This window comes from Anopheles coluzzii, chromosome 2 (genome assembly GCF_943734685.1).
Source record: "Anopheles coluzzii chromosome 2, AcolN3, whole genome shotgun sequence".
Classification (NCBI taxonomy): Eukaryota; Metazoa; Arthropoda; class Insecta; order Diptera; family Culicidae; genus Anopheles; species Anopheles coluzzii.
The window spans coordinates 99,139,096-99,151,409 of NC_064670.1; the positions used below are offsets into that span (position 1 = coordinate 99,139,096).

Sequence of the window (12,314 nt, forward strand, 5' to 3'; positions counted from 1 at the left end):
AACTCATTAATGCTACATGGCACTTAATTACTGCGCACCTTCTTGGAGCCTAGCGAGCACACGTCCAGTCCAGTGGCATCGTCGGAAATCGGGAAATAAATCCAACTCCAACAAGCAAAGAGGTAGGAAAACAAGGAAGGAGCTCTATTGTACACAACCTTAGCGAAGATTCACGCTTTACCGTGGCGTAATTAGCATATCCTACGAAGATATCGCGCGATTTTCATACGGCTTCATTTCCTTTTTTGCGCAGGCAATATGCAACATTGTTGCAGCGTCTACTAGTTTGTCCAGGGCTAGAGTCCCGGAGGGCTCGATAGCGCAGAATAGGATTCGCTATGCGAGCGCCGCGCTAAGGTCATCTCTGGAGTGTGCGCAATAAATTGTGCGCTTTTCATTTCCTCCCGGGGCAGAGTAAGAGTTTGTTTTTTGCCGTCTGGAGTGGAGAAGTAAGATCATCGGTTTGTTGGAAATCGTTTTGTAGGAGGTTGGTAAAGATCTCTTTTGGTGGAACGACAACCCCCGGGATGGTCTGCCTGTGAGCCTATGGGGCGTATAGGCTACAGTAACGCTAAGCCTATATGCGGGAGAGCTTACCGATGTGCGATACAAAACACTTCTCCAAGCCTAACCATTCCATAGGCTGAGTCCAAACTAAGAGGTGGGAGTTGGCAAAACACTGCTGCGAATAGGATTTCATCATCCTCGTCGCTTTCGTTTTGTGCTTCAACCAAAACAGTAAGACCAATCCGTGCTGGAGAAACTCGGAAAGCTAGAATCTGCCCGAGGAGTGCCCCGTCGCGCGAAAAAGGGTGCGTACACGATCACGATCACCCCCTTTTGCGCAGATTGACACGGGAGATATGCGGCGTTGCATAACTCTGCCAACACCAGTGCCGTTTTTTTTTTCATTACTGTTTGGTATTTCTACGCAATGGGAAGGGTTTAGTGACTGCGTTGGAAGTTGCACCGTTGCGGGACAGTGCCAAATTTGTCGCTGACGCTGTAAACTACTCCACACCACATCAATACCGGTGATGGTGAAGGTGAAATGGGGGTCTTTTTATTGACTTCGGGCCTTTCCCCGGACTCGACCTAAAACACCGTTCTCGATCTTGGTGAATGTACGGTGTCGCTACGGTGCAGACCTCCGGAGAAGCACTGGACAATCGCCACGATCGCCTGCAACGCCTCTAATGACACTCCGTTCAAGCGTATAAGCGTTGTCCCATCCCGCAACACGCGCGCGTTAAGCGATAAATGTCGAATTATTGCCGCAATTGGGATGAAGATATCTCCCCCAGTAGTGGATGATCGGCTGAACGGCTGATGAAGATGCGGCATTTCACCATGCCTCAGCGCTGCCCCGTTCACGATCACGGTGCCGTTAAGCTCCACACGGTTAGCCCACCCAGATTGGAGCTTCTGGTATTAGTCCCCCGTTCTGGATGCCCTTTCTACGATTAAAACCGATTCCTCTGCCTCTCTCCTTTCCACGAAATGGTAATTTTGCAAATCTTGTTGCAAAAATATGCTGCAATATCCACCCCGGGTGGAGAGTGACGGAAAGCTTTTCTTCGTCTTCTATTCCCGTTTTGTTGCATCCAGCCCGCTTTGTGGGCCCGCTGGATGAATGACGAACGATTAAGCACAGCGCGTGCAGTACAGGGGCTCGTGGGTTTCGGTTATGCAATGTCCTGCCGAACAATAGCCAACCAACGGGTGGGGAAGGGGGGGAGGGTTGGCATGGGTATAGTAGTAAATTCTGATGGATGTGGTATAATAAAAGGAAAACCAGCAAAAGCTCCCTCCCAAGCTGCACACACACACCGTGGGGGCGGGAAGATATTTATTGCAATGGAGCCTGGAATGGGGACGACAAACCTTTCCCTTGGATGGGTTGATGCTCAGACATAGAGGATTAGAGGTGAACGGAAATGTTAGAGTGATTAAGATAAATTGAGTGAAAGATTTTGAGTTTTTTGTTTAGGCTGCGCAGATTATGCTTCAACTACCTAATTCAATTATAAATATACGTCCTTTGCTGTAAAAGATAAATGAATGTATTAACAGCCTGTTATCCCTAATGAACCTGCACTATTGATGAAGATTTGCTATACTTTTTATAGTCATAGTTCATCCAACAATAAATCTCAGAACAAAACGGAAAAATCAAGATCTATTTTCTATTTTATCTATTCTTATGAATTTTTACTTTATGGATAATTTCTTTTTTATGGATAAGAGACACAACAACAAGTTGGCTTCATGAGGCTAATATCTGATATAGTTTAATACAAAACTGGATCTTCTTTAGATCCTTATTATACACAACATCAACAGTAGTATCAACCACGATGTAAAATCTAATACTAATCTTAATTACTCACTTGTAATACTAACTATTTCATCTAATCCGAGTACTAGTCCGTTGCTGAGCCAGATGTTTCAACCTCACATTTTACAACCATTTAATGGAGATGACAAACTACGGCTAGAAATAATATTGGAATTTCTGCATCTAGAATTTCTTCTGCTTCTATGGCACAACAACAAAGGTCGGTCAAAGCCTGCCTGCCTGTACCACTAGTGGGCTTGGCTTTCAGTTTACTTATGGATTACCCCCCATAGCAGGATAGTCAGTCCTACGTATTGGGGGACACGGTCCATTTGAGACTTGAACCCGTTACGGGCATGTTGTTAAGTCGTACGAGTTGACGACTGTACTGCGAGACAGGCCGGAATTTAAGAGAGATGACCAGAAACGGATCGCTCTTAATAATAATACTCTGGTCATCGTATAGAACAACTATTATCAATTCTGCATTAGTCATTATACGACAGAGTTTTAGCTGATACCTCGCTGATACGCCAACCGGGGTTTTAGAAGAATAACCCAGACTCTATATTCTTTACTGCTAATAATCTGCCCTAGGGTATGCGGCCGAACTCATCCTCTTGACTAAATTCAGATGGAAAATAGTTATGAGATGAGCAAGGCCTCCAAACAACCAACACCAAACACTTCAAACCACCAGTAAGGCCTAAGAGCTACGACGAATGATGGAGGTTGGGCGAGAGGCCAATTATAAAACCCAAGGCTATTTCCTACCAACATGGTGCATCTCACGGCGATCGATCCGGGACAAAGATCATAGTTTGAGCACGTCCTACCACAATTTCGTGTGCAGATGCCTGACTTAACTTGTAACTATCGTTAATGTAGTGAATACTGGCTAGATTTACGTTTAAAGATATTCAACTTGATGGATGAAGATGGCTGACTTTTGACCCGAAACTAATGTATTTTTTAGTTTCCTCGGGCGTAGATAAGAATTAATTAGTATGGAGCTATTATGGGGATAAAAATAGGCATGAAACGTGATGTTGTTATGACCAGTGTCTTCATACACTGTTGTTCAGTCTAAATTGATTATCTCTTCGAAAAAAAAAAACAAAATGATAAGATTTAGTCATATGCAAATTTTAGAGATTGTAGTTAACACTGTCCATCTCAATAAAGACCTTTTTGTACTGTAAAGTTAACATAAAACTTCATTTTTCATCTCTAAACATGTCACTTATTCGTTGTACTGTAGCTTATGACTCACAGACATCCCTACCAAGCAGTAAATGCTCTACCGATTTACTAACACTTGGCGCAACAAAAAAATCTCTGCAAAGTCGTCCTAAAATTCAATCCCCCGTCGGTGTGACAGCCTCATAAAGAGATGCTAAATAAATAAAACGATAAAGCAAAAAAAAGCTCGCCCGCTCCGTATCCCATTCATTTCGATCTCGTGTGCAATATCTATGACAGCAAATCGTGCCCCAAACATCGCGATTAAATCTCCTCCCTCTCTCTCTCTCTCTCCTCCCACCTAAAACACGAATCATATTCACGACACTTCCGTGCGACACTTGGTGTCCGACGGGGAAGCGGGGAAACAACGTGACAATAACCTATGTCGTCGTCGTCGTCGTCGTCGTGTGCTGGCAGTACTAATAAAAATTGATTTTTATGCAACGCCTAGTTCGGCGTTAGCAGTGGGCTTGCTTCCAGGGTTAGAGGGTGTGTGCATAAGGAAGCTCTAAACTTGGCGGCGCGAGCGCTTTCTTCGCCCGTTTCAAGCCGGCACGCAAGGGTGTCTAGAGCGATGCGGCACCGCAACCGCATGCTCGTAGGACGATGGCGGTGGTGGTGATGGAAAGAAAAAACGAAACATTGTCACGATTTTCGCACACCACTAGCGGAGGTGCGAAGGCGTCCGTTCGATTTGATTGATACCGTTCGCTTCCTGTAAAAACGCTTCCTCCGAAAGCTCTACCAAACACTCCCAAATGGTGGCTGGTGCTGCTGCTGCTGCGCCAACTGTCAACCAGTTGGTTCGTGAGACATTTTTCATGCGCTCACCGGCGACTGCAATCCAAGTGGGCAATGAATCGGAAATCGGGTGGCAAACAACAGCCGCCCGACAGAAGTGGGAAGTTGTTGTTATGGAAGGAGGTTCTCAGCAAACGTGTCATAACCTCTTCTCACACGAATCTAACGGAAAGTTCATTCCACCGGGGCGTCACGTGAGCCATCGTCACACACGCACGCGACTGAAACTCTCTGCTTTTTTTGTTTTGGTTTTTGCAGCCCACATATGCTCCCAAACATAAATTACCATCGGGAAAACAATGGCAATAATGAAGCACATACACACACACACACTCATTGATGCACGTCGGGAAGAGATAACTACTCCCGCCGCAACACATCGCCGCACCGCGAACCGGAAGAGGGATTGATAATTTATGTGAAGTGTGTATGGGGAGGAGAACAAAAAAAAGAACCGGGGAGCGCCAAGAAGCTTCCTTCTATGTTGCGGGTTATCTCTCTTTCTTTCTCCTCTGTAGTGCGAAAAGCGCTAAACAGATGCATCCGCGTCATGCGAGGAACTGGAAAGGCAGCGCCAGAGCGGCGCCTAATTATCATTCCCATGGGCACCACCACCACCTCCACCTGAGGGGGTGCGCGGCGGTGTGATCCGACCCTTATCCATCAATGAAGAAGATTTGTTCCGTTTCAACGGGAGTTATGCTTTCCAAAACCACCCACAATATCATCAAGTCTCTCAAGTTGAAGGTCGAACCACGGGCATTTGAACGGGGGGGCATGATGAACGGGGAGCAGGATGATTACGTTTGCTGGCCAGATTTCGCAACACATGTGTGGCTTAAGGGGGGGGGGGGGGGGGGGTTTACAGCTATGAGAGGTCATGACCTTTATAGCGGCGTAAAGCTGGGCAGCTCTCGCTCGATTTGCGGTTAGTCTGATGTTGCCGGGAGTGGTATTTGGTCAGGTTTTTACAGGGAGGGGGCAGGTGGATTCTAATGATGCACAATTCGCAACAGCTGACAGTAATTGCATGCATGATACTCCCGATTTGGAGGGTTGCAATCTATACGCGCTAGTTTACAGTGATCTGTGCGCTAGTGCGTCATACCACTGCCGAACATATTGCGCCTTATACAGGCTTTCCAAAATTTTGCTCATCCAACTTAAATCGGTCCACCAATTAGGGCAACGGTCAGAAAGTAGATAATCCTGATACTTGAGACGCTCTAATAGTATAAATATCCTATCGTAGCACACTCACATGAAGGTCTGCAGTGTTGTACACTAGGCTTTCAGTAGTTTGAGGACCGTTTTGAACCCTTTTGTAAAATAAAAAAAAAACTGGACAAAGAAAGGTTCTATCGGAGGATGATCCAAATGGAAATTAAACCACTACCAGCCTCACCAGATCGTTAGAGTAATTACAGTGTGGTTAACTTACTGCATCTCCCGGACTGCAACTGAACGTCAGGGTAAAGTTTCTTGGACTTTGTACTAAGTCAGGGAAGGATAAACGGAATTTTGAGACATCCATTCAGTCTTTCTTCACGTCTTCAGAGCAGATGTCGTCCCTCTTACACATTCTTCACTCATTTCCAAAGCAAAAATCTCCAGTCTTTAAATTCTTCGAACACTTCTCTTCAGTGCTTTAGCTCCTACTCGATCTCTTCTTCCAGCAAAGGTCGGTAAAATGTTCTACAACTCGGGGACGGTGTGTACCTGGAAAGAAGTAAACTTCGATTATTTCATTATCATCTGTTTTATTATCGTTGAAATAGAAACGGCCATTGTATTTTTTTTTGTTTGTTTGTTTGGAATTGGAAAATAGTACTTTACAAATGTCAGCCAAAAGGTCGCGCAAAACCTTGCACACTGTCACGGGATACACACACACACGCACGCACCATTCGTAATACAGTTTTCATTTCGAGCGAGTCCCAAAGTTCAAATCTCCTGCTCTAGTAAAAATTATCCTGAGCGCTGCTAAACTGCTTGCATTTCTTTTCTGCCGTTTAAACCTTCCACTAACTCTCTTCCTCTCTCTCTCTCTCTCTATCTCATAACCTCTCTTGCACACTGCGCCAAACCAACATGAGCTAGACATGTCGATTTGGATTGAAAAACTTCACTTAAAGAGCTAAGACTCGCATGCCGCGCGCTAGAGTAAACCGAACACACGATGGGGAGTTCACTTTTGCTACCTTAACGTATATACACGAAACAATTACAGATTGCTTACACTTTACAAACTTACGGATAATGCACGACCCGCTCGGGCAGTTTCGGTGAGAGTAGTGGGTAGCTGTGTCGAAGCCCTATAGCTTGTGTGCTCGTCTCTATACCTTACCGTCTACAATCCCTACACGCTGTGTGCTTTAGCAAAACTGTGTCGCTTTAAAGAAAGGGTCTGCCGCTTCCTTTCACACACCCATTGCCCGATGGTGTACACCGAGCGGCTAGAGCACGCTGGAACAACAAGCGCACACTTTTGGGGCAACCGATGCCACTATTATTTTAAGGATAACGACTTTTTTTTACTTTTAGTGCCTATACCCTAGCAAGTGACCCTAGCAACGAACATTTTGGTACTGAGCCGTCGTTTTCTTTCCGTTCATTCATGTGTTTCATAGAACGGTAACCGCCGGCTGCTAGAAACATAATTTCTCATCGTATCCGTCTTTGAGCGTAACAACAGCGTACGCGTAGAGGCCTACAAACAAACAAGCAAAGAGATGACATGTTTAGTATTATACACCTTTGTTTCAAAACGGCATACGACTACCAACACTTACCTCGTACCGTTTGAAGATGATTTGCTTCGTCCTGAGTTACAACCAATCGATAAAATCGATAACGCGCAGTAAATCTCACAGCTGCAGCTGCACACCGGCACTTCCTCCATCGGCTGCTGCTGCTGGTGGCGGCGCTTCGAGCACGCACGGTGCGACCGACACGCCATCCTGCATACCGACCCCCTCCAACACTTCCACAGCGATCGGTGGTTGCGCGATTGCCGCATCGACCCCATCGATGACGCCACCGCCGCTGCTAACTACCTCCTCCGTTGCCATGATTTCGTCCATCGTTCCGTCGATCGCATCGAGCCCGAGGACGGACGAGGGCAGCGGCGAATCGCTGTCCATCGTCCCCATGCTCTCGATCAGCTGGAGCGGCGAGGCGACCGAAGCAGGCAGCGCCAGCGATTGCGAGGACAGCGAAGGTGACGGCGAAACGGACGTCGTGGACGGTGGGAATGATATCGACGAGAAGGGGGAGGCGGCCGCCGAAGAAAGGGCACGATCCTCGGGCAGCAGGAGCGGACGGTGCTGCTGTTGTTGGTGGTGGCTGGTTTCCGCCCAGCTTAACGTCGGCTCGAAGATCGATTCCGATGCGCCGGTGTTGCTTTCGTCCACCTCGAGCAGGCTGCACGGGGGTTGATGGTGTTGGTCGTTGTCGGCCGTTGGCAGTTGAAGTTGCGCCTGCATGTACTGTTGGCCCGGGTCTTGCAGGGGCCAGTGCTGCTGCGGATGCACGGCGGACGTGAGCGTCGGATTGAACGACACGCTTGACGAGCACGTTGCTGCTGGCACGGCGATAACGGAGGAAAATCGGGAACTGTTCCATCCGCTCGATACCGGGACCTCCGGCTCCGAGTCGGTCGACGATCCGCTGGAAGAGGACAGCTGTATATCGTTGTCATCGGTTGGTTCACACTTCAGCGACTCTTCCTGTTTCACGTCCGCGTTCGTTTCTTCCTCCACCGTCAACCGCGAGCTGGTTGGTGCGTCCTCACCACCCGGTCCTGAGACACCCGAACCGGACGCTGGCTCCTCGTCTACCACCATCGCATCGTTCGTCCGGCCGCCGGACGATGATTTAGTATAGTGGCATCGTTTTATGATGACACTTTTGAGCTTGCGCTCCCTACACTCCGCGCCATCGACCGTCGTCACGTCGATGGTGGGCGATACCGACGGTCTTGACGCGATGACGTAGTGCGCCCCGGTGGATGCGCTTTCCTCCAGCAGCGGCGTCGAGCGTGTCTGCTCGTTCTCGGACGCCGGTTTGGTACGTTTTTTGCTTCTGCCGCCGCTGCGTGCCGATGCGCTGCGCGATTTGGATGATTTCGATTTCGCTTTCGACTTTGCGCCCGCACCTTTCGCACCAACGCTCTCCACCGTCGATGACTTCTTTTTCGCCTTACTACGACGCGGTTTCGCTTTGGCAGGGGTCGTCGTCGCGACGTTCTTTTCCTTGGCGGCGCGTTTCGATGCCTTCTCGGTCGCTTTTCGGCTGCGCTTCTTCTTCGATCGGCCCTTGGAATCGGTCTGCGTCGACTTTAGCCGTGTTATGTAGGCGGCGTGTGCCTGCTGCTGGCTGGTGTTTCGCCGCAGCTGCCGTCCACATTCGATCTCGACGATCACGTTCTTGCGATACGCAGTGGCACAGTTGCTGCCGCACGCGTAGCTACTGGACGAGCTGCTGCTTCTGCTGGCACTGTTGCTACTGCTGCTGCTGGTGTTGCTGCTAGTGCCCGTGTTGCCCAAACCGCTCGTTCTCCCATTGCTTTCTTCCTCGCTGCTGCTGCTGCTACTGCTGCTGAGGCTTCTGCTGCGATCGTGGCTACTGCTGCTACTACTGCTGCTACTACTACTGTCGCTGCTGCTACTGCTACTACTGCTGCTGCTGCTGCTACTCCTATTACGCCGCTTCCTCGACACACGCTTCGCCGCCTTGGGCTGCGTGTTCTTTTTGTTCGGTCGTCTCCTTTTCCGCTGCCCATAGTCCGGATCATCGTTCGAGTCCGTTTCGCTACCCTTCCCCGAGATCGCACGCCTGCCCGTCGGCAGATTGAACAGCGAGTCACAGTCGCTATCGTCCGAATCGCTCGCCTCGTAGATACTCTTCACCCCAATGCCGCCCGAGTAGCGCGTCAACCGTGGCCGCGCGTAATACTTTGTGCGTAGTGCGGCGCTACCACTCGCCACACTGCCACTGCTGCCTCCGGTTCCCCCATTACCACCACCACCGCAAGCTCCTCCTGCACCACCACCCCCACAGTATCCCGAGCTGGTCGATGCGCCATTGTTGTAGTCCTGGTTGGCGGCCGTCTCTTTCTTCATCAAGTTTACCAGCTGCTGGCGCGTGCCACGCGCCGTTGGGCCGGCTTCGCCCAGCGGTTCTTCTGCCACGAACACCACATCACTATCGCTGGCCGATTCCAGATCGACCACGTGGTCGGGTGTGCGCAGATGAGGCGGCTTCTGAGCCAGCACGAACTGGCAGTCGTCCGAATCGCTCGACGAGAGGAGGATGTTTTCCGTCGGCACGGCGCTCGAGGCCGCGGTAGAGGTTAGGGGCACCCGTGGAAGCACATTCACTCCCTGCTGCTGCTGCTGCTGCTGCTGTTGTGGCTGGGAAGCGGAAACGACGACGGGATGAAGCTCCTCATTCCCAGCGCTATCGACCAGCGAACGAAACTCAATGTGCACATCAGCCGTTCGTCCTGTCCGCTGGTTGGTGCCTGCTGTGCCGGAGCTGCTGCTGCCACCGTTCGCACCGTTACCAGCACCTCCTTCCCCTGCTGCAGCCCCGCCGTTGGACGTCTCGTTCGTCGACGATGTGCTGGCGGACGGTTCGGGCAGATACACGATGTCATCGTTGTCCTCTTCCGACGATGAGATAATGACCTCACCGCTGCGCGGCTGGTAGTAGCGCGGATTGTACTGGACGCACCGATCGTACCCGATCATATCGTACGGCGAGCGGGCAAAGGTGGTACACTCGTGCTGGAAGTGTTCGCCCGTTTCCAGCGGCATGTGGCGCAGGATGCGCAGCAGGAAGTCGCGAGAATCAATGTCGTACGTTTGGAGCAGATCTTCCAGCACGTTCATGTTCGGTGCGTGCACCGCTATGTTCACACCGAGCACCAGCAGATCCCTGTGCATATAGGAAAGGACACGATGCATCTGTGCCGGATTTTCTCTAAAATTGTAGAAGCAAATAATGGTAAGTAAGTGGTTAGCCACTTCGGTCGACCAGGAGCAGCGCTAGCTTACCTATAAAATGCGGCCGACGTGTCCCGAAAGCGTCCGTTCAGATCCGGCATCGGACACGCGTACAGTCGGTTCGAGTAGACGAACTGTCGCCACCGGAGCTGATCCTGCCGGCTCGGGATCGGCTGGTTGCCGAACTCGCTTATGAATCGGTCAACCTCGCTCGACTGGTGCAGCAGCAGCTCCTGCAGCCGGTCGTTGTTCGACTGCAGGCGCAGCGTCATGTTCGACGGTATGCTGTAAGCGGCGAACCGCGGCGAGTTGGACAGGAACAGGTTCAGCTCGTGGTACGTTTCCCGGTTGCGTGCCCGGGCCTCGTTCGCGGTCGGCACCGGGATGGTGTGCTGCTCGAAGCAGTCGATCGATTTGTAGTACACGATCGACAGGAATCGCTGCTTGCACAGTGGACATTCTGGCTTGACCTAATGGGAATGGAAAATGGGCGGATGAAAAATGGCTCACTCGGTGGCTCTACGGCGCAGTACGGACCTTGCTCCACTCCAGCAGGCAGCGGAAGCAGAACTGATGCTTGCACGAGTTGGCAAATGCTGGCTGGCGACACTTGCCGAGACAGATCGCACACTTGGGCGGCGGTGAGCGGCGACCGTCCGCCGTTTCTTCGGCCTCCTCCGATGACGAGCTGTACACCACCTCCGGACGGGGCGGTGTGACGGAGAGTGGAAGTATTTCCGGTGTGGGTGGACAGTCATCCACGGGCACTTCCTCCATGGTGGCAGGCTAACTGCTAGACGCTGGACCCCCCGTTTACTGCCCCTCGTGTGCGGGCAATGTTTTCTGGGTATGCTTTATACTATCTCTCTACACACGGGCACTACTACTTTGTGTCAGGGAAGAATCGAGAATGTACAGTCGGCCGCAGGCCCTACCAAACGCATCCAATCTGCGTGATTCAGATTCGATGCACACCTCTAATGCCTACTTGTTTCACTGTATCAAACCAACCGAGGGCTTTGTTTTGCGTGGCGTTTGCATATTCTCCTCCACCGTTAATGCGACTGGCAGCGCATAAAGGTTGCTGTGTGGTTCGCACACGGACAGCTCAGTCTGGCAGCCATTAGCACGGGGGCACGGGCACCTTTTTCGCTCGTTTGCACCGTACGGGGCCCGCACACACTACCGTCCGGGACGGGCCTCAAAGTAAACACATAACAAAACGCGACGCTGGGAAATATTGGCAAGACACATTAATGAATTTCACGAATCGATACAATCAAGTATTTTCTTCCTCCGAACCACACAGTGCCACAGGAGAGACGACCAAAACAGCTCGCACACACACAGTCAGCGCCCGCACGTTCGGATAAACACAGTGCACGCACACATGCGCACGGTTTGCTGCTTGCGGTTTGACGTTTCGGGAAAAGCACACAAAGTGTGCGCTTGGGAACAAAATGTTCGCCAAGGTGGGGTGGATTTTTGTGAAAATTGTATGTGATTTACGATTAAAATTTGTTATGAAATGTTGGAAGATCTGAAAACAGTAAAAGCAGCAAATTCATCATTTTTTGCATCATTTTAGAACAGTAAACACAATGTGCTATAAAGGGTTGTACGAATTTTATGGCAAAGCCCGTTTTAGCACAAACTACGAAGCGAAATTTGAATCTGTTTGCGATAATGGTTGCATAGTGAATGAAAAGTGATGAATGGCTCTAGTTCATTGCACAAAATACTTTTGTTTTTAATGAAAACAATGAAACACATAATCGCTCTTCGTTTTGGATGAATATCATTGCGTGTCGAATGTTGCGCACAGTTTAGCACGCACTGTAGGACCTGTCAAACGCAAATGTAAACGGAAGGTTTTGTTTTGATTTTTTTAAACGTCCGGTAAATAAAACATCCACGAAGAG

The 12,314-nt window shown here is 50.0% G+C and overlaps 1 protein-coding gene across 1 annotated transcript; it reads right to left on the reverse strand.

Moving 5' to 3' along the window:
- Positions 1-6,124: 6,124 nt before the first annotated feature.
- LOC120949765 (E3 ubiquitin-protein ligase Topors-like) lies at positions 6,125-11,802 on the reverse strand. Its single transcript, XM_040367260.2, has 4 exons — positions 10,930-11,802; positions 10,444-10,862; positions 7,177-10,369; positions 6,125-7,094 (listed from the first exon to the last, which is right to left on the reverse strand). Exons 1-3 carry the CDS (start codon positions 11,167-11,169, stop codon positions 7,252-7,254), a joined length of 3,777 nt encoding a protein of 1,258 aa, XP_040223194.2. The 5' UTR covers positions 11,170-11,802; the 3' UTR covers positions 6,125-7,094; positions 7,177-7,251.
- Positions 11,803-12,314: the final 512 nt, after the last annotated feature.